Source organism: Nerophis ophidion, linkage group LG08, assembly GCF_033978795.1.
Source record: "Nerophis ophidion isolate RoL-2023_Sa linkage group LG08, RoL_Noph_v1.0, whole genome shotgun sequence".
NCBI classification, from domain to species: Eukaryota; Metazoa; Chordata; class Actinopteri; order Syngnathiformes; family Syngnathidae; genus Nerophis; species Nerophis ophidion.
Window position 1 is genome coordinate 7,435,772 of NC_084618.1, and position 22,120 is coordinate 7,457,891.

The 22,120-nt window shown below is 44.1% G+C and overlaps 1 protein-coding gene across 1 annotated transcript in view; it reads right to left on the bottom strand.

The window, feature by feature from the left end:
* The window catches only part of zranb1a (zinc finger, RAN-binding domain containing 1a), a 44,900-nt gene extending 26,455 nt beyond the window's left edge, over positions 1 to 18,445 (bottom strand). The window contains exons 1-2 of the mRNA XM_061907574.1: positions 18,148 to 18,445; positions 11,052 to 11,914 (exon numbers count right to left, since the gene is read on the bottom strand). Coding sequence (XP_061763558.1) covers positions 11,052 to 11,895 — 844 coding nt within the window. The 5' untranslated portion in view covers positions 11,896 to 11,914; positions 18,148 to 18,445. The remainder of the gene's footprint in view (positions 1 to 11,051; positions 11,915 to 18,147) is intronic.
* Positions 18,446 to 22,120: the final 3,675 nt, after the last annotated feature.

A 22,120-nucleotide genomic window follows, 5' to 3' on the forward strand; every position in this document is an offset into this window, starting at 1 on the left:
TGCAGCACTAACTCGTCCGGGACGCTACAATAGCTACCCCCCTACACCACCCCCCAACCCCGCCCATCTCAACCTCCTCATGCTCTCTCAGGGAGAGCATGTCCCAAATTCCAAGCTGCTGTTTTGAGGCACGTTGAACAAAATAATGCACTCTGTGACTTCAATAATAAATATGGCAGTGCCATGCTGGCATTTTTTTCCATAACTTGAGTTGATGTATTTTTTGGAAAATCTTGCTACATTGTTTAATGCATCCAGCGGCGCATCCTGACAAAATTAGGCATAATAATGTGTTAATTCCACGACTGTATTTATCGGTATCGGTTATATCGGAATCGGTAATTAAGAGCTGGACAATATCGGATTATCGGACATCTCTAATAATAACTTAAGTATTTCTTTACGAATAGGTTTTTTCCACTGTAATTGGAAGGTCAAACCCTTAATTATCCTAAATAAATACACAAACAAAAAACAAATAGACTGTTAGCAAAATTTCTTTTCAATAAAAATTGCACACCTTGAAGTGTAGTTTTTTTCCCCCCAAAGTCGGGATAACCTGAGTTCAAAGGTTTTGTATTGTTGTCATTTATCGTTCCCCTCACAAATTGGGTATACTTACTTGTTTGTCCATGCTGATGGGCTAATCTTTGCTCCTTTGAAGCTAAAATAACCATCCATCCACCCATCTTCTTCCGCTTATCCCCGTGGCATCTAACCGGTTGGACGTGCCCTAAACACCTCCCTAGGGTGCTAAAATGCTAAATGCTAAAATAATCCAAATATTAGGCTTTGCAAAGTTACTTTTTTCTCCTAGTTTGTGATACTTTGCGGTGCTTCTCACTAGCGAGTACTGATGAGCGAGGCTCTCTGTGCTTTCTCTGAGTAATGTTAAGCCAGCTGTCCCGCTTCCACCCACCGAAAAAAAGATCATGAATGATGACGAGGGTCTGCTCCATTGAACCCTGCTATTGAATAAACGCGCATTTAAGTCTCACCTTAAAACTCATCTGTATACTCTAGCCTTTAAATAGACCTCCTTTTTAGACCAGTTGATCTGCCGCTTCTTTTCTTTCTCCTATGTCCCCCCCTCCCTTGTGGAGGGGGTCCGGTCCGATGACCATGGATGAAGTACTGGCTGTCCAGAGTCGAGACCCAGGATGGACCGCTCGTCGGGACCCAGGATGGACCGCTCGCCTGTATCGGTTGGGGACATCTCTACGCTGCTGATCCGCTTGAGATGGTTTCCTGTGGACGGGACTCTCGCTGCTGTCTTGGAGCCACTATGGATTGAACTTTCACAGTATCATGTTAGACCCGCTCGACATCCATTGCTTTCGGTCCCCTAGGGGGGGGGGGGGGGGGGGGGGTTGCCCACATCTGAGGTCCTCTCCAAGGTTTCTCATAGTCAGCATTGTCACTGGCGTCCCACTGGATGTGAATTCTCCCTGCCCACTGGGTGTGAGTTTTCCTTGCCCTTTTGTGGGTTCTTCCGAGGATGTTGTAGTCGTAATGATTTGTGCAGTCCTTTGAGACATTTGTGATTTGGGGCTATATAAATAAACATTGATTGATTGATTGATTGAAAGCGGCGCACAGAGTGAACCCTCTTGCACTCCGGTTTGAAAGCGAGAGAGGAAGACAAACAAGAACGTGGCAATTTATCGATGGATGGCAAAGTTAAGGAGGTAATTTTCTTCTATTGTTCGACGGATTGATTGACTAACTGGCCCGGGTCTACAGGTGTGTTTGCCGGTCTTAAATTTCCTTCATCAAAATGTTCAATCAATTAATAAGCATTCATTTTTAATGGGTTGGGAGACTTGAGTAAGGTTCATTGTAGGGCTGGGCGATATATCGATATAAACGATATACCGCGGTTTTGCCTCTGTGCGATATAGACAATGACTATATCGTAATATTCAAGTATACGTTCTCACGCAGTTGCTTTTAGCTGCGGGCATTACACTGCATGCGTTTCTCACTCCTTTTCGTCTCTCTTTCTCAGAGACGTAAAACAAGCCCACCTTCTTACATACATACGTCACGTACTGTCGCGCATCTAGCGTCATACGCTCTCGTATCCGGCAAGGACAAGTCACAGGTGGAACAAATCCTCAGTGCTGAACTCCTCAATATTTGCACCTGGCTCGCTGACAACAAGCTATCCATACACTTAGGTAAAACGGAATCCATCCTATTTGGGTCCCATATCAAACTTAAGAAGGTCAGAGACTTCACTATAAAAGTGGGTGACATTGTTATCACCAGGAAGGATGAGATCACCTACCTAGGTTCCATTCTAGAGGCTAATCGATCCTGTGATAAAATGGCAACCAAGGTGATCAAAAAGGTCAACCAAAGAACGAGATTCCTCTACAGAATCTCCTCTCTGGTCAACAAAAGCACCTTGAGGATTCTAGCGGGAACTCTCATTCAACCGTTCTTCGATTACGCTTGCACCTCCAAAACCCTCAAATCTAGACTCCAAACATCCCAGAATAAGCTAATCCGGTTACCTTTAGACCTCCACCCCAGATCACACCTCAATCCAACCCACTTCTCCAAAGTGGGCTGGCTCAGGGTGGAGGACAGAGTAAAACAACTTGCACTGAGCCTAGTCTATAAAATCCGCTACACCTCCTTGATACCGAAGTACATGTCAAATTACTTCCTTAACCTAAATGACCGCCATAACCACAACACCAGGGGGAGCTCCACAAACCACGTTAAACCCAGATTCCGATCTAACAAAGGTCTTAACTCATTCTTTTTCTATGCCACATCAATGTGGAATGCACTCCCAACAGGTATAAAAGTAAGTGCATCTCTATATTCCTTCAAAACCGCTCTAAAACAACACCTCCAGGCAACTTCAACACTTTACTAATACCCTCCTCCATTCACATCATCTCCCCGGATTATAAACAACTCAAATGTACTTCTAATGTATATACTTGTTCTTATGCTATCTGAACTCACTATGTTCTCTGCTGGCTGTACATATCCTACTAAGTAAGACCTACACTGTTTCAATGTCCATTTTTTCTGTTGATGACTGAAGTACTGATATCAACCAAAGCTCCTCATCCCACCCCCCGGATTGTAAATAATGTAAATAATTCAATGTACATACTATGATGATTAACTTGTGTGATGACTGTATTATGTTGATAGTATATATTTGTACCATGAATTGATTAACGTGGACCCCGACTTAAACAAGTTGAAAAACGTATTCGGGTGTTACCATTTAGTGGTCAATTGTACGGAATATGTACTGTACTGTGCAATCTACTAATAAAAGGGGCGCTGGAAGCCGGCAGACCCATCAGCGATCCTGTTCTGTCTCCCTGTAATGTTTGTCTGATCTTGAATGGGATTGTGCTGAAAATGGTAATTTTCCTGAAGGAACTCTCCAGACGGAATAAATAAAGTACTATCTATCTATCTAAAAGTATCAATAAATCAATCAATCAACTCGCCGAGCAGAGGTAGCAGCTTGGCTAACGTTAGCTGAGACAGGTCGTGCAAGCGGAGCGTTGCGAGTGACATTAGAAGAGAGAGATAAGGTGCGAAACTGATCACAAATGGAGGAAGAACAATTAATGCCCCAAAAAAACAGCAGGGGGTCCATCATCTGGCAGTGGTTTGGCTTCAAGCGATATTCAGCAGACGAGAGCAATATGCAAAGTATGCGGCATAAGTGTTGCTACAAAAAGGTAGCAGGACTACTAATTTGTTCTTTCATTTAAAAAGTCACCCGCGAGAGAATGAAGAGTATTTAATAAATACAGTTTTGGTCAATTGGCTTAATTGTGATTTCCTTCTCTGCATGAAATGGTAAAATGATGCAGTATGAAGAAGAGTGTTTTAATGTAGACACATATAATCATCATACTGCTGTGATTATATGCATCGGGTGTTCATTCTAGGCCAAGGCAAAATATCGAGATGTATATCGTATATTGCATAAAAATACAGAGATATTAATAAAAGCCAATATCGCCCAGCACTAGTTCATTGTCCCTAATAAAAGTGGTAGACTTCATATAAAAGACAATGTTTTCATTTTTCTAGTATTGATAAAATCAATTAATTGCCTTTTAAAATAATGCTTTTAAAAGACCAACTTTCCAAGCACATTAAAAGTAGTTGAATCCTGGGAACATTCAGTACTGGCCAAAAGTTTGGGCACACTTTCTCATTCAATGCATTTTCTTTATTTTCATGACTATTTAAATTATATTTAAACTTGTATAGCGCTTTTCTACCTACAAGGTACTCAAAGCGCTTTGACATTATTTCCACATTCACCCATTCACACACTGATGGCGGGAGCTGCCATGCAAAGCCCTAACCACGACCCATCAGCAGCAAGAGTGTAGTGCAGGGGTCGGGAACATTTTTGGCTGAGAGAGCCATACAAGCCAAATATTTATAAAAGTATTTCTGTGAGAGCCATATATGTATAGAAGCATTTAAGTCTCACCTTAAAACTCATCTGTATACTCTAGCCTTTAAATAGACCTCCTTTTTAGACCAGTTGATCTGCCGCTTCTTTTCTTTCTCCTATGTCCCCCCCTCCCTTGTGGAGGGGGTCCGGTCCGATGACCATGGATGAAGTACTGGCTGTCCAGAGTAGAGACCCAGGATGGACCGCTCGCCTGTATCGGTTGGGGACATCTCTACGCTGGTGATCCGCCTCCGCTTGAGATGGTCTCCTGTGGATGGGACTCTCGCTGCTGTCTTGGATCCGCTTGAACTGAACTGTCGCGGCTGTGTTGGAGCCACTATGGATTGAACTTTCACAGTATCACGTTAGACCCGCTCGACATCCATTGCTTTCGGTGCCCTAGAGGGGGGGGGGTTGCCCACATCTGAGGTCCTCTCCAAGGTTTCTCATAGTCAGCATTGTCACTGGCGTCCCACTGGATGTGAATTCTCCCTGCCCCACTGGGTGTGAGTTTTCCTTGCCCTTTTGTGGGTTCTTCCGAGGATGTTGTAGTTGTAATGATTTGTGCAGTCCTTTGAGACATTTGTGATTTGGGGCTATATAAATAAACATTGATTGATTGATATATATTTTTGAACACTAAATAAAACAACATAAATGATAAATAATAAATGGGTTGTACTTGTATAGGGCTTTTCTACCTTCAAGGTACTCAAAGCGCTTTGACACTACTTCCACATTTAACCATTCACACACTGATGGAGGGAGCTGCCATGCAAGGCGCTAACCAGCACCCATCAGGAGCAAGGGTGAAGTGTCTTGCTCAGGACACAACGGACGTGACGAGGTTGGTACTAGGTGGGGATTGTGCCGCGCCACGCCGTCCCCTTGCATTTTAAGAAAGTTCAACATTTTTAGAGTATAATACGTCTCTTATTCTTTTTAATAACATTGTTATTCGGAGGCTAACCAAAAATAAATAAAATACTTCTTACCATTAATCCGACTTCTTGAACAGGTGCGGTAGAAACCGGATAGATGGATGAAAATGCATGAGAATGGTTTGTATTAACGTTATTTTTGACAATGATTACCAGCTGAATTATTCATTATTTATCGTGGTAAGCAATGTCAGCTAAGATTTATCTGAGAGCCAGGTGCAGTCATCAAAAGAGCCACATCGGTTCCCTACCCCTGGTGTAGTGTCTTGCTCGAGGACACAATGGCGGTGACGAGGTTAGTAGAAGGTGGGGATTGAACCAGGAACCCTCAGGTTGCTGGCACGGCCACTCTCCCAACCGCACCATGCCGTCCCCGCGTATTTACATTGCAGATTGTCACTGAAGGCATCAAAACTATGAATGAACGCACTTCACAAAAAAAAGGTGAAATTTATATTCTAATTTCTTCTTCTTTGCGCTGATTACTTTCTCGCAGACTCCTGGCATTCTCTCGATGAGCTTCAAGACAAAGTCACCTGCAATGGTTTTCACTTGAAACTCATCGAGAGAATGCCAAGTGCGTGCAAAGCAGTATATTCAGAGCAAAGGGTGGCTATTTTGAAGAAACTGGAGTATCAAACATGTTTTTAGTTATTTCACCTTTTTTTGTTAAGTAATTCATTCCAAAAGGGTGGAGTGCCATCTCCGGGTTGGGGAGGAGACCCTGCCCCAAGTGGAGGAGTTCAAGTACCTAGGAGTCTTGTTCACGAGTTGGGTAAGAGTGGATCGTGAGATCGACAGGCGGATCGGTGCGGCGTCTTCAGTAATGCGGACGCTGTATCGATCCGTTGTGGTGAAGAAAGAGCTGAGCCGGAAGGCAAAGCTCTCAATTTACCGGTCAATCTACGTTCCCATCCTCACCTATGTTCATGAGCTTTGGGTCATGACCGAAAGGATAAGATCACGGGTACAAGCGGCCGAAATGAGTTTCCTCCGCCGTGTGGTGGGGCTCTCCCTTAGCGATAAGGTGAGAAGTTCTGCCATCCGGGAGGAACTCAAAGTAAAGCCGCTGCTCCTCCACATGGAGAGGAGCCAGATGAGGTGGTTCGGGCATCTGGTCAGGATGCCACCCGAACGCCTCCATAGGGAGGTGTTTAGGGCACATCCAGCTGGTAGGAGGCCACGGGGAAGATCCAGGACACATTGGGAAGACTATGTCTCCCGGCTGGCCTGGGAACGCCTCGGGATTCCCCGGGAAGAGCTAGACGAAGTGGCTGGAGAGAGGGAAATCTGGGCTTCCCTGCTTAGGCTGCTGCCCCCGCGACCCGACCTCGGATAAGCGGAAGATGATGGATGGATGGATTAATTCCACATGTGTTCATTCATAGTTATGATGCCTTCAGTGACAAATCTACAATGTAAATAATCATGAAAATAATGGGGGGTGTAGCTCGGTCGGTAGAGCGGCCCTGCCAGCAACTTGAGGGCTCCAGGTTCGATCCCTCCTTCCGCCATCTTAGTCACTGCTGTTGTGTCCTTGGGCAAGACACTTTACCCACCTGCCACCCACACTGGTTTAAATAAAACTTAGATATCAGGTTTCACTATGTAAAGCGCTTTGAGTCATTGGAGGAAAGCGCAACATAAATATGATTCACACAAACAAAAAATAAAGAAAACGCATTGAATGAGGAATGAGGAGGTGGCCTGTACTGTAAGTCAACATATCGATTAATCGTTACACCGATATTGATTACACACAACACTTGAAATCTCATGTTTTTTACGAAATCGTTATATGCAAGTGTCCCCTGTATGAATGACATGATTGTGCAAGAGCTTTTACATGTTGACAAGCAAACAAGGGCAAAGGTCAAGAGGAAGGTGGGACATGTGACGCCTTCACACACCCGTGTATAGATATAAATATATATGTTTATTTCTTTCAAAGTCTATTTTTGTCGCGTTTACATGCAGTGTTGAGCGCCTTCCAGGATGGCCTTGTGGCCACGCTGCTGCTGCCCAGACTGGCTCATTCATGGCCCACCAGCTGGGCGCCTCTCAGCTTGTCAAAGGACCCCTCTCAGTAGCGGGGGTATGGCCGCACTCACCACACTGACGTTTACCCTGCGCGCACTCAGCTGCAGTTGTGCAACGCCAGGGGCGACGGGCGCAGACGTTTCACTTATCACGGGCGCCCAGTGTTTGCGGCGCTCGGAAATTGTGTTCGTCTTGGACCTCGGTCAAGGTTTCTAAACCAATTTCTTAAATATTGAACTACTATCCAGTAGGAGATATGATGAGATATAATGTATTTCATCTAAACCAATTTCTTAAAGGCCTACTGAAAGCCACTACTACCGACCACGCAGTCTGATAGTTTATATATCAATGATGAAATATTAACATTGCAACACATGCCAATACGGCCGGTTTAGATTAATTACTAAATTACAATTTTAAATTTCCCGCGGAGTTTCTTGTTGAAAATGTTGCGGAATGATGGCGTGTTTATGACGTCTTAGGTTGTAGCGGACATATTAGCCCAGCACCACACACGGCTAAAAGTAGTCTCTTTTCATCGCATAATTACACAGTAATTTGGACATCTGTGTTGCTGAATCTTTTGCAATTTGTTCAATTAATAATGGAGACGTCAAAGAAGAATGCTGTTGGTGGAAAGCGGTGGAATGCAGCTGCCTTTAGCACCAAAACACAGCCGGTGTTTCTTTGTTTGTTGTGAAGCTTTAACACAGAGCGGTCAAACGAACCATGTTTCTCTACGTCAACCAGCAAGTTTTTGGATGGGAAAATTGTGAAGTGAATTATATTTTATATAGCGCTTTTCTCAAGTGACTCAAAGCGCTTTACATAGTGACACTCAATATCTAAGTTACATTTAAACCAGTGTGGGTGGCACTGGGAGCAGGTGGGTAAAGTGTCTTGCCCAAGGAAACAACGGCAGTAACTAGGATGGCACAAGCGGGAATCGAACCTGCAACCCTCAAGTTGCTGGCACGGCCACTCTACCAACCGAGCTATATTTAGTCGATATTTAGTCTGTTCTTACCGGAGACATCAGTGGATTATGGGACCTCCTCCTGCAGCTCAAAAAAGGCTGCTGTGATCTTGACTCCTCGGCTTCTCTCAGAGACACTGGCGTTCACCACAGCCATCCGACATTCATGTATGACTATACAATCTCACTAAAACACTACTAAAACAATAAGCAGATAAGGGATCTTCCAGAATTATCCTAGTAAATGTGTCTAATTACATCTGAAATGGTCCCACTGCCGCCGCCTGGAGCTGCTGCCTTTTCTTTTATTTATTTTTTTTGTGCTTCCCTCTAACTTTCCTCATCCACGAATCTTTCATCCTCGCTCAAATTAATGGGGAAATTGTCGCTTTCTCGGTCCGAATAGCTCTTGCTGCTGGAGGCTATGACTATAAACAATGTGAGGAGGTGACGTCACGCGCACAACGTCTGCTACTTCCGGTAAAGGCAAGGCTTTTTTATTAGCGACTAAAAGTTGCGAACTTAATCGTTGATGTTCTCTACTAAATCCTTTCAGCAAAAATATGCCAATATCGGGAAATGATCCAGTATGACACATAGAATGGACCTTGTATCCCCGGTTAAATAAGAAAATCTCTTTTCTGTAGGCCTTTAAGTATTGAACTACTATCCAGTAGGGCTGGGCGATATATCGAGTTTGTAAGATAGATATTTTTAAACAAGATATGAATTAAGAAAATATCGTAATATTGATACAATTTATTTCACGTTAAAGGCGATTTATATATTTAAAAACCTAGTAGAAGATGGCAGAGGGATTCTCTTCTTTAGATGTTTCTTTTAGTGATGTAGACGATGTCCAGGAAACCCACAATGCGTCTACTTGGCCACATTTGGACAAATGTAGGCGTCTGGATAAAACATTAGAGTTGTTTACCATGTAAGCCCAAATCGAAAACTGTTCTTGAGTTGCCAAGCCGGGCATATTTTGCAGGAGAAATGCTGCCAAAATGTATGCCTAAGTGAGGAAGATCATAGCCGCACAATTAAGTCAAGTCACTTACTTGGCGCTGACCAGAACCGTACGTGTGTGACAGTCCATTACATCGTCGACTGGGAATTAAAAAGTGCCTGCAAATTGATTTATTTAATCAGAGTTTGATACATTTTATATTATTTTAACAGTTATGTTATTTATTTTACGTGAAAGGAATATTTTTCTATTTTATTTATGTTATGTAATTCTGTGTTACTTTTCTGTGCTGTTAATACTCATCTTGAGTAACTGGGTTAATAAAAGTGCCACTGACTGTTTGCAGTACAGTTGTCATTCATTTAAATTTTAGTGAATCTCCCTTTAAATGAAAATTGTTATATGTATACTAGGGCTGGGTTACATATCAATATACTCGAAATATCGCGGGTTTGTCTCTGTGCGATATAGAAAATTACTATATCGTGATATTCGAGTATACGTTCTCACGCAGTTACTTTTAGCTGCGGGCATTACACAACAGGCGTTTCTCACTCTTTCTTGTCTCTCCTTCTCACAGAGACATAAAACAAGCGCACCTTCTTACATACGTCACGTAGTGGGTAACATTAGCTGTGATGATAGCGGTAACACGAGAGAAAGAAAGTGCAAATCTGGTAACAAATGAAGAATTAACTCCCAAGAAAAACAGGGAGTCCATTGTCTGACGGTGGTTTGGCTTCAAGCGGGAAGATGTTTTACAAATATGCGGCAAAAGCGTTGCTACAAAAAGTAGCATTACTGAAAATTTGTAACATCATTTGAAAAGTCACTGCTTGAAACTCTGCATGTCTACATGTCACACCAACAAAATGCCGAGGCAAACATTTCCACATCCTCACCGTAAGAAAAAATTTGTCATACGGTGAGATAACGTCCGCAGGAACCTACCACATAGCGAAGGACATACACTGAGTTCCTATTTTTATTTGACAGTTATTGAAATATCTTGTGTGACATCATGCACAAAAGTGCACTTTGTTTTAAACTATTGTAGTGGCGTTCTGTACAAAAAGTACACTTTAATTTAGGGTTGTTTTGATACGTCATCTTAGTGACAAGTACAAAAGTGCACTAATAGCTTGTTATAAAATGTCTGACAATCTTGCACTTTCTGTTTTGAAATGACATGAATGTTTGTGCCACTGCTTAATAACTGTTTATTAAATATAGTCTTGGTAAATTGACTTAGTTGTCATTTCTCTCTGCGTGAAAGTTTAAAATGAGCATATATTAATGCAGTATGAAGAGGAATGTTTTAATGTAGACACATAGAATCATCATACTGCTGTGATTATATGCATCAAGTGTTCATTCAAGGCTAAGGCACAATATGGAGATATATATCGTGTATCGTGACATGGCCTAAAAATATTGAGATATTAATAAAAGGCCATATTGCCAAGCCCTAATGTACACAATCACTGGCAAATATATCTTGATATATATCGAATATGGATTTTAAGTAAAAAAAATATATAATTTTCCCTCCATATCGCCCAGCCCTACTATCCAGTAGGAGATATAATGTATCCCAGCACACATTAGAGGTATTTACAAGGTTTGCAGTACCCTCTCAGTCCAATTAGGAGGCAAACTCACCAGCACACGCACTCAGAAACAGCCAGTCCATCTTCCTCATCCTATTCCGTATCTGCTTCAGTTTTTTGAAGTCCATGGACTGCTCCTCCTTGCCGCTCATGGCTCCGGCCGCCAGCTCTATCCTTTGGAAATCCATTTGAACGTGGTCCTCCCTCTTGGCCAAAGGAGGCGACCTCCTCTGGCCCCCGCTGCAGCCGCCGACGCCACCGCCGGCCCTCCACCGCGCCCGGTCCTGTTCGTTTATAATGGCCGAGTGGTCAACGGGCTGCGCCAGCTCGATGGCCTCGTGGTGGTACGGCTTGGGGTGGTCGCACACCACGCACTTCAGCGTTTTGGGTAAGTTCTGGTAAGTGCAAGACGAGCATGTCCAGTGCCGCTGGTGGGTGTTGAGCCTGTTGCGGTCGTTGTACTCCTCACAGGGGTCCACGGGGGAGTGCAGCGCCGGGCGACCGCCCGCGTTGGAACTGGACGTGTGGGGGGATTCCGTGGGGCTGCAGCTCTTAGGGCGCTGACACAGACACTGCGTGCAGCGGATGGCCCGCGGCCAGTTCAAGAAGGTGCACATTTGACAGGACCACTTGGTGGCCATCTCAGCCATGCCGGCCGAGCGTATCCTGGGCCGGGCGCTGGAGTCCGGGCAGATGAGGAGGCTGCTGCCGCCGCCCTCGTTGGCCGGTAGGTCCCACTTGCGGCTAGGGTCCAGGTCGGGGCTGATTTTGTACGGTTCCTCCGTGATGATGGGAGCCCTGGACCGCTGTGCACGACACATCGTACACTTGGTGGCGGAGGACCAGTTTTCGTAGGTGCAGTAGTCACAGGCCCATTTTTCCCGCTGGTCCGTCATTGTGGATCACCTGGTCAGCCTGTGGCAGCAGATAGACCGACAGTTTAGTCCAGTATTTCTCACTGAGTCATCACCATCATTGTTTACTGAAGCAGAAATGCTGACTGTACGTTAAATTAGATAATATAATATACCGTATTTTTCGGAGTATAAGTCGCACCTGCCGAAAATGCATAATAAAGAAGGGAAAAAACATATATAAGTCGCATTTTTGGGGGAAATGTATTTGATAAAATCCAACACCAAGAATAGACATTTGAAAGGGAATTTAAAATACATCAAGAATAGTGAACAACAGGCTGAATAAGTGTACATTATATGAGGCATAAATAACCAACTGAGAACGTCCCTGGTATGTTAACGTAACATATTATGGTAAGAGTCATTCAAATAAGTATAACATATAGAACATGCTATACGTTTACCAAACAATCTGTCACTTCTAATCGCTAAATACCAAGAAATCTTAATACGTCTAGTCGCTTACGTGAATGAGCTAAATAATATTATTTGATATTTTACGGTAATGTGTTAATAATTTCACACATAAGTCGCATCCCTGGCCAAACTATTAAAAAAACTGCGACTTATAGCCCGAAAAATACGGTAGATTATAATAGATTTTTTAATTTTTATTATCTATAGCAGGGTTTCAAAAGTGTGACCCGGAGGCCATATGCGGCCCGCAGCTATTGTTTTGAAGGCCCACGGCACATTTTAAAAATCCATCCAGCCATCCATTTTCTACCGCTTATTCCCTTTTGGGGTCGCGGGGGGCGCTGGCGCCTATCTCAGCTACAATCGGGCAGAAGGCGGGGTACACCCTGGACAAGTCGCCACCTCATCGCAGGGCCAACACAGATAGACAGACAACATTCACACTCACACACTAGGGCCAATTTAGTGTTGCCAAATACTATTAAATAAAACAAAAACATAAAAGTGGAATAAAAAAGCTTACAGGTGTAATGTAGTTTAGAAAAAGTTGCAATGTTGACAAGTAAAACAAAGCTGGGTTTTTTTCTTAAAAACTGTCATTGCTCAAAACTTAATGTTGAATGAAAATCAATGTTTTTATGAATTATTAACCTATGCAAGGCTCAGATTACTTTACATTAAATATTCCAATTTAAAAAATATTTTTTGTGGATGATTTTGCAAATATTGTGTGTTTGCCATAAAAAAAATAAAAAATAATAAAAAGTTAAAATTGAAGGATAGGTCTGAAGTAGATGTAGAGAAGTAGAGATTTAAGCGTTAAATAAATAATGCATGTATGCCCTGGCACCCCATCCATCCACTTTCTACCGCTTATTCCCTTTTGGGCTCGCGGGGGGTGCTGGCGCCTATCTCAGCTACAATCGGGCGGAAGGCGGGGTACACCCTGGACAAGTCGCCACCTCATCACAGATGCCCTGGCACACCATAATCATTTCATGACCGAAGCAATAAACGTTATACACTTTTATCCTGAAATAAATACATCTACAACTTATCAAATACGAATATAGAAATAAATACCGGCAGCGGTAAAGTTTAGATCCATGAAGGAAAGAAGAAAGTGAATGAATGTTTAGAACTGAATACATTCACATATGCATTAAAATGTGTTTTCTTTCGTATCATTTTTTTAAATAAAGCCAACTGCTCAGTGTCCTTGTGGTTAGAGTGTCCGCCCTGAGATCGATAGGTCGTAAGTTCAAACCCCAAGTCATACCAAAGACTATAAAAATGGGACCCATAACCTCCCTGCTTGATGGTAAAAGCATCAAGGGTTGGAATTGGGAGTTAAATCACCAAAATGACTCCCGAGCGCGGCCACCGCTGCTGCTCACTGCTCCCCTCACCTCCCAGGGGGTGGAACAAGGGTACGTGTCAAATGCAGAGGGTAGGTTCTCCACACCTATCAGTGGTACTTTAACTTTAATGAATTAAGTAATGTTTGATTGATTGATACTTGTATTAGTAGATTGCGCAGTACAGTACATATTCCGCACAATTAACCACTAATTGGTAACACCCGAATACGTTTTTCAACTTGTTTAAGTCAAGGTCTACGTTAATCAATTCATGGTAAAAGCATCAAGGGAACCGAATTGGGGGTTAAATCACCAAAAATGATTCCCGAGCCCGGCTCCCCTCACCTCCCAGGGGGTGGAACAAGGGTACAGGTCAAATGCAGAGGGTAGTTTCACCACACCTATCAGTGGTACTTTAGCTTTAATGAATAAGTAACATTTGATTGATTGATACTTTTAATAGTATGTTGCACAGTACAGTACATTTTCCGTAAAATTGACCACAAAATGGCAACACCCGAACTAGTTTTTCAACTTGTTTAAGCAATTCATGGTAATTTATGAAAACCTTTTTCCAAAACACAATATAGAATGTGCGATATAACAGCATAATGCAGGGGTAGTGAACCTATGGCTCTCGAGCCAGATTTGGCTCTTTTGATGACCGCATCTGGCTCTCAGATAAATCTTAGCTGACGTTGCTTAACACGATAAGTAATTAATAATTCCGCTGTTAATCACAGTGTTAATAATAACGTTCAAAATGTAAAACATTCTCATGCATTTCAATCCATCCATCCGTTTCTATCGCACCTGTTCAAGAAGTCGCATTAATGGTCAAAAGTATTTTATTTATTATTGGTTACCTTCAGAATAACAATGGTATGAAAAAGAATAAGAGATGCAGGCATTTAGTTGTTGTAATCACGGAAAATCCAAATAAAAGAGGAGGCGTAGAATTCCTGATGGCTTCATCTGACCGGGATCTTCAGCTCTCACTGGATCGGTTCGCAGCCGAGTGTGAAGCGACCGGGATGAGAATCAGCACCTCCAAGTCAGAGTCCATGGTTCTCGCCCGGAAAAGGGTGGAGTGTCATCTCCGGGTTGGGGAGGAGACCCTGCCCCAAGTGGAGGAGTTAAAGTACCTCGGAGTCTTGTTCACGAGTGAGGGAAGAGTGGATCGCGACATCGACAGGCAGATCGGTGCGGTGTCTTCAGTAATGCGGACGCTGTATCGATCCGTTGTGGTGAATAAAGAGCTGAGCCGGAAGGAAAAGCTCTCAATTTACCGGTCGATCTACGTTCCCATCCTCACCTATGGTCATGAGCTTTGGGTCATGAACATGGGGCGGCATAGCTCGGTTGGTAGAGTGGCCGTGCCAGCAACTTGAGGGTTGCAGGTTCGATTCCCGCTTCCGCCATCCCAGTCACTGCCGTTGTGTCCAGGGGCAAGACACTATACCCACCTGCTCCCAGTGCCACCTACACTGGTTTAAATGTAACTTAGATATTGGGTTTCACTATGTAAAGCGCTTTGAGTCACTTGAGAAAAGCGCTATATAAATATAATTCACTTCACTTCATGACCGAAAGGATAAGATCACGGGTACAAGCGGCCGAAAAGAGTTTCCTCCGCCGGGTGGCGGGTCTCTCTCTTAGAGATAGGGTGAGAAGCTCTGCCATCGGGAGGAACTCAAAGTAAAGCCGCTGCTCCTCCACATCGAGAGGAGCCAGATGAGGTGGTTCTGGCATCTGGTCAGGATGCCACCCGAACGCCTCCCTAGGGAGGTGTTTAGGGCACGTCCAACCGGTAGGAGGCCACGGGGAAGACCCAGGACACGTTGGGATGACTATGTCTCCCGGCTGGTCTGGGAACGCCTCGGGATCCCCCGGGAAGAGCTGGACGAAGTGGCTGGGGAGGAGGAGGTCTGGGCTTCCCTGCTTAGGCTGTTGCCCCCGCGACCCGACCTCGGATAAGCGGAAGAAGATGGCGTAGAATTCTCTTGTCAGAGCGTGGGACCAAACTGTACAAGCGTACAGGCCCACGCGTTTTTCCTCATTGAGCTAAATTGAATCCAGTCTCTGTTTAATTCCTTGATTCTTGTCTTTTTAATAGATGTCATCAGTGTTTGAAGCTGACACTTAAAAATATTATACGGCTCTCACGGAAAGACATTTTAAAGGCCTACTGAAACCCACTAATACCGACCATACAGTCTGATAGTTTATATATCAATTAGGAAATCTTAACATTGCAACACATGCCAATACAGCCGGTTTAGTTGACTAAATTACAATTTTAAATTTCCCTCGGAGTTTCCTGTTGAAAACGTCACCGAATGATGACGCGTGATTGTGACGGTATTGGTTGGAGGGGACATATTAGCCCACCACCACTTACGGCTAAAAGTCATCTCTTTTCATCGCGCAGTTACACAGTAATTTGGACATCTGTGTTGCTGAATCTTTTGCAATTTGTTCAATTAATAACGGAGAAGTCAAATTAGAAAGATGGAGGTGGGAAGCTTTTAGCCACACAAACACACGGTGTTTCCTTGTTTAAAATTCCCGGAGGTGAAGCTTTACTATGGATCAGAGGGGCCAAGCGAACATGGATCCCGACTACATGTCCACCGGCGGTTTTCGGTGAGAAAATTGTGGAAATAAGTCGCCTCTTACCGGAGATCAGCGGAGCCAGCGACCTCCTGCAGCTGCAGAGACTCTGGCGTCAAAACACCCGTGGCCACACCCCTCCGACTTTAAATAAATGATAAATGGGTTGTACTTGTATAGCGCTTTTCTACCTTCAAGGTACTCAAAGCGCTTTGACACTACTTCCACATTTACCCATTCACACACACATTCACACACTGATGGAGGGAGCTGCCATGCAAGGCGCCAACCAGCACCCATCAGGAGCAAGGGTGAAGTGTCTTGCTCAGGACACAACGGACGTGACGAGGTTGGTACTAGGTGGGAATTGAACCAGGGACCCTTGGGTTGCGCACGGCCACTTTTCCACTGCGCCACGCCGTTCCCTAAGGTACCATTTAACTCACTAAAACACTAGCAACACAATGGGCAGATAAGGGATTTTCCAGAATTATCCTAGGAAATGTGTCTGATAACATCTGAATCGCTCTCACTGCGATCGCCTTTTTTTTTTTCCCTAGTCCTTCACTCTAAATTTCCTCATCCACGAATCTTTCATCCTCGCTCAAATTAATGCGGAAATTGTCGCTTTCTCGGTCCGAATCGCTCTAGCTACTGCTGGCTATGATTGTAAACAATGTGAGGATGTGAGGAGCCCTAAAACCTGTGACGTCACGCGCACATCGTCTGCTACTTCTGGTAAAGGCAAGGCTTTTTTATTAGCGACCTAAAGTTGCGAACTTTATTGTCGAAGTTCTCTACTAAATCCTTTTGCTGGCTATGATTGTAAACAATGTGAGGAGCCCTACATCCCGTGACGTCACGCTCACATCGTCTGCTACTTCCGGTAAAGGCAAGGCTTTTTTATTAACGACCAAAAGTTGCGAAATTTATCGTCGACGTTCTCTACTAAATCCTTTTATCAAAAATACGGCAATATCACAAAATGACCAAGTATCCATCCATCTGGCGCCTAGCTCAGCTACAATCGGGCGGAAGGTGGGGTACACCCTGGACAAGTCGCCACCTCATCGCCTCAACACAGATAGACAGACAACATTCACACTCACATTCACACACTAGGGCCAATTTAGTGTTGCCAATCAACCTATCCCCAGGTGCATGTCTTTGGAAGTGGGAGGAGGCCAAAGTACCCAGAGGGAACTCACGCATTTACGGGGAGAACGTGCAAAATCCAAGCAGAAAGATCCCGAGCCTGGATTTGAACCCAGGACTGCAGGAACTTTGTATTGTATGACACATAGAACGGACCTGCTATCCCCGTTTAAATAAGAAAATCTCATTACAGTAGGCCTTTGGAAATACTATTTAAATATTATTTTTTTATGGCTCTCTCAGCCAAAAAGGTTCCCGACCCCTGGCATAATGCATACATTCATCACTTGTTTTCAAAACGCTTACATAAAAAAAGTGGGACCCCAATAATTGACTTTGGGACCCCATTTTAATGACTTGATGGGGTCCCCGGGACCCCATTTTGAACATACCTAGCACCAACTCTGATGTCAATATATACTTTTAACATTTTTTTTATTATTAAATTAAATACTTAAAATATCTGCTCGACTTATAATTTAATTCAAAAAGCATCGAATTGTACAAAATGTACTTACTAAACAGCCAATCACGTGACGTGTTTATTTCGATGCAACATTTGGCTACTTAGCTAGCTGGCTAGCGAGCTAGCACCCTCGGCTATTAAATGGGTGCGCATCGCCATAACTCGCCCGACAAACTATTTCATATTTAAATAAAAACAAAAAAGGTGTCAAACTCTCACCGTTTCGAGTGGTGTTGTCCGAGCACAACAACACTTCTCGTCCTCTCCTTCTTCCTCCTCCTCTTCGTCTTCCTCCTCCTGCTCTGTCAATTCGACGTATTAAGTCGCCTTTTATTCTTTCACATGTTTACCGACAGCGGACACACGGAATCACCCCCCGCGGAACAAGCAGCCCGCTCGGACGGGGCCTACGGGCGCCTCGACCCCTCGGAGGTGAACATTGCTCCGGTGTTGTTTAATGGCGGCGACGCGGAGACGAAAGGCTCAGCTAGAGCCAAAATAAACGCTGCCCACCCCCACCTCTCCCCCCCCCCTCCCGCACACCCCAGTGACGTCACCAATCATCTGGAGCGGCGCTCGTTGTGATTGGATGAGAGGGGACAACTGCGGCGCGTTCGAGGCCGTGGGGAATTTGAGCACCGCGTCAGGCTCAGGGACTTTAGTGAGAGTGGGAGAGTCGAGATTTGATTTATGTTTTGTTAAAGGCCTACTGAAATGAGATTTTTTTTTATTCAAACGGGGATAGCAGGTCCATTCTTTTGGCCTGTACTGTATATATATAGCTCCATCCTATCTTGCCGATTGTATTGTACCATATGTCCCGGCAAGAAATCTGCGTTCAAAGGACTCCGGCTTATTAGTGATTCCCAAAGCCCAAAAAAAGTCTGCGGGCTATAGAGCGTTTCCGTTCGGGCTCCAGTACTCTGGAATGCCCTCCCGGTAACAGTTCGAGATGCCACCTCAGTAGAAGCATTTAAGTCTCACCTTAAAACTCATTTGTATACTCTAGCCTTTAAATAGACTCCCTTTTTAGACCAGTTGATCTGCCGTTTCTTTTCTTTTTCTTCTATGTCCCACTCTCCCTTGTGGAGGGGGTCCGGTCCGATCCGGTGGCCATGTACTGCTCGCCTGTGTATCGGCTGGGGACATCTCTGCGCTGCTGATCCGCCTCCGCTTGGGATGGTTTCTTGCTGGCTCCGCTATGAACGGGACTCTCGCTGCTGTGTTGAATCCGCTTTGGACTGGACTCTCGCGACTGTGTTGGATCCATTATGGATTGAACTTTCACAGTATCATGTTAGACCCGCTCGACATCCATTGCTTTCCTCCTCTCCAAGGTTCTCATAGTCATCATTGTCACCGACGTCCCACTGGGTGTGAGTTTTCCTTGCCCTTATGTGGGCCTACCGAGGATGCCGTAGTGGTTTGTGCAGCCCTTTGAGACACTAGTGATTTAGGGCTATATAAGTAAACATTGATTGATTGATTGATTGATAGTAATCATCATCATAGTCATTATTTAAACCATTCTGTTTTTGTCCTCGTCCTGGCAACTTTACCTACCAACCTACCCTAGTGATTTAGGGCTATATAAATGAACATTGATTGATTGATTGATATATGTAAATGTATGTATCTGCATAGATACATACAGGCAATTTACTGGTTACTTTCTGTTGTGAATTATATTTATATAGCGCTTTTCTCTAGTGACTCAAAGCGATTTACATAGTGAAACCCAATATCGAAGTTACATTTAAACCAGTGTGGGTGGCACTGGGAGCAGGTGGGTAAAGTGCCTTGCCCAAGGACACAACGGCAGTGACTAGGATGGCGGAAGCGGGAATCGAACCTGCAACCCCTCAAGTTGCTGGCACGGCCGCTCTACCAACTGAGCTATGCCGCCCCTGTTGTAATGTGGTTCTATCTCCACTTCTGTTAAGATGTACTACGCCTTTATTGTTCTGATATTTTAATACTTTACATTAGTTTTAGACGATACTGCAAATTTGGTATCAATCCAATATAAAGTAGTTACACGGGCAGTACTGGTCATACCAATGCTGATACTGATACTTAGAAAGTAGCAAGATCATTGGGAGATTACATTTTTGATCACAATAATAATGAGACACAAACACACTATGGCGGTGTTACTGTATCAAATAAATAATATATATAAAATATAAAATATATCGAGAGGAGCCAGATGATGGTCAGGATGCCACCCGAACGCCTCTCTAGGGAGATGTTTTGGGCATGTCCAACCGGTAGGAGGCCACGGGGAAGACCCAGGACACGTTGGGAAGACTATGTCTCTCGGCTGGCCTGGGAACGCCTCGGGATCCTCCCAGGAAGACCTAGACGAAGTGGCTGGGGAGAGGAAAGTCTGGGCTTCCCTGCTTAGGCTGCTGCCCCCGCGACCCGACCTCGGATAAGCGTAAGATGATGGATGAATGGAATTATTTCATACTCTCTGGCTCTGATTTAAATGTTGTGCTTATCGCCCTTAAAGACCTTCGGTGTCCAGGTACTTATTGAATGAGTAAAAAACAAAAAACAAAGATGAAAAAAAATTGATAATAAAAATATTGATCTAATTACTGTACTATCAACCATATACTGGTTCTATATTTGGTATTGTTACTTTATATATTTGTATCCATCCTCCCTCCTTTGATACACCTAAGAGGACGGCGTGGCGCAGTGGTAGAGTGGCCGTGCGCAACCCAAGGGTCCCCGGTTCAATCCCCACCTAGTACCAACCTCGTCACGTCCGTTGTGTCCTGAGCAAGACACTTCACCCTTGGGTGCTGGTTAGCGCCTTGCATGGCAGCTCCCTCCATCAGTGTGTGAATGTGTGTGTGAATGGGTAAATGTGGAAGTAGTGTCAAAGCGCTTTGAGTACCTTGAAGGTAGAAAAGCGCTATACAAGTACAGCCCATTTATTATTTAGTATTCTATGTGACATACTTGATAAGTTTGCAATATTGCCATATTTTTGCTGAAAGGATTTAGTAGAGAACATCGACGATAAAGTTCGCAACTTTTGGTCGCTAATAAAAAAGCCTTGCCTGTACCGGAAGTAGCAGACGATGTGCGCGTGACGTCACTGGTTGTAGAGCTCCTCACATCTTCACATAGTTTACAATCATAGCCACCAGCAGCTAGAGCGATTCGGACAGAGAAAGCGACAATTTCCCCATTAATTTGAACAAGGATGAAAGATTTGTGGATGAGGAAAGTTAGAGTGAAGCACTCGAAAAAAAACGGCGAAGGCTGTGGGAGCGATTCAGATGTTATTAGACACATTTACTAGGATAATTCTAGAAAATCCCTTATCTGCTTATTGCGTTGCTAGTGTTTTAGTGAGATTATAAAGTCACACCTGAAAGTCCGAGGGCGGTGGTGACCACCAGTGTCTCTGAGGGAAGCCATATGGAGGAGCCAAGAAAGTCACAGCTGCTGCAGGAGGACGCAAACTCCGCTCAAGTCTCCGGTAAGAGCCGACTTATTATTACAATTTTCTCATCCAAAAACTTGCTGGTTGACATGTGGTAGGGAAACATGTTCGCTTGACCGCTCTGTTCCATATTGCAGCTTCACAACAAACAAGGAAACACCGGCTGTGTTTTGGTTGCTAAAGGCAGCTGCAATCCACCGCTTTCCACCAACAGCATTCTTCTTTGACGTCTCCATTATTAATTGAACAAATTGCAAAAGATTCAGCAACACAGATGTCCAAAATACTGTGTAATTATGCGATTAAAGCAGACTACTTTTAGCCGTGTGTGGTGCTGGGCTAAAATGTCCGCTCCAACTAATAACGTCACAAGCACGCGTCAACATAAGCGTCATCATTCCGACGTTTTCAACAGGATACTTTGCGGGAAATTTAAAATTGCAATTTAGTAAACTAAACCGGCCGTATTGGCATGTGTTGCAATGTTAATATTTCATCATTGATATATAAACTATCAGACTGTGTGGTCGGTAGTAGTGGCTTTCAGTAGGCCTTTGATTTATCCATCCATCCATTTCCTACCGCTTATTCCCTTTTGGGGTCGCGGGGGTCGCTGGTGCCTATCTCAGATACAATCGGACGGAAGGCGGTGTACACCCTGGACGAGTCTCCACCTCATCGCAGGGCCAACACAGATAGACAGACAACATTCACACTCACATTCACACA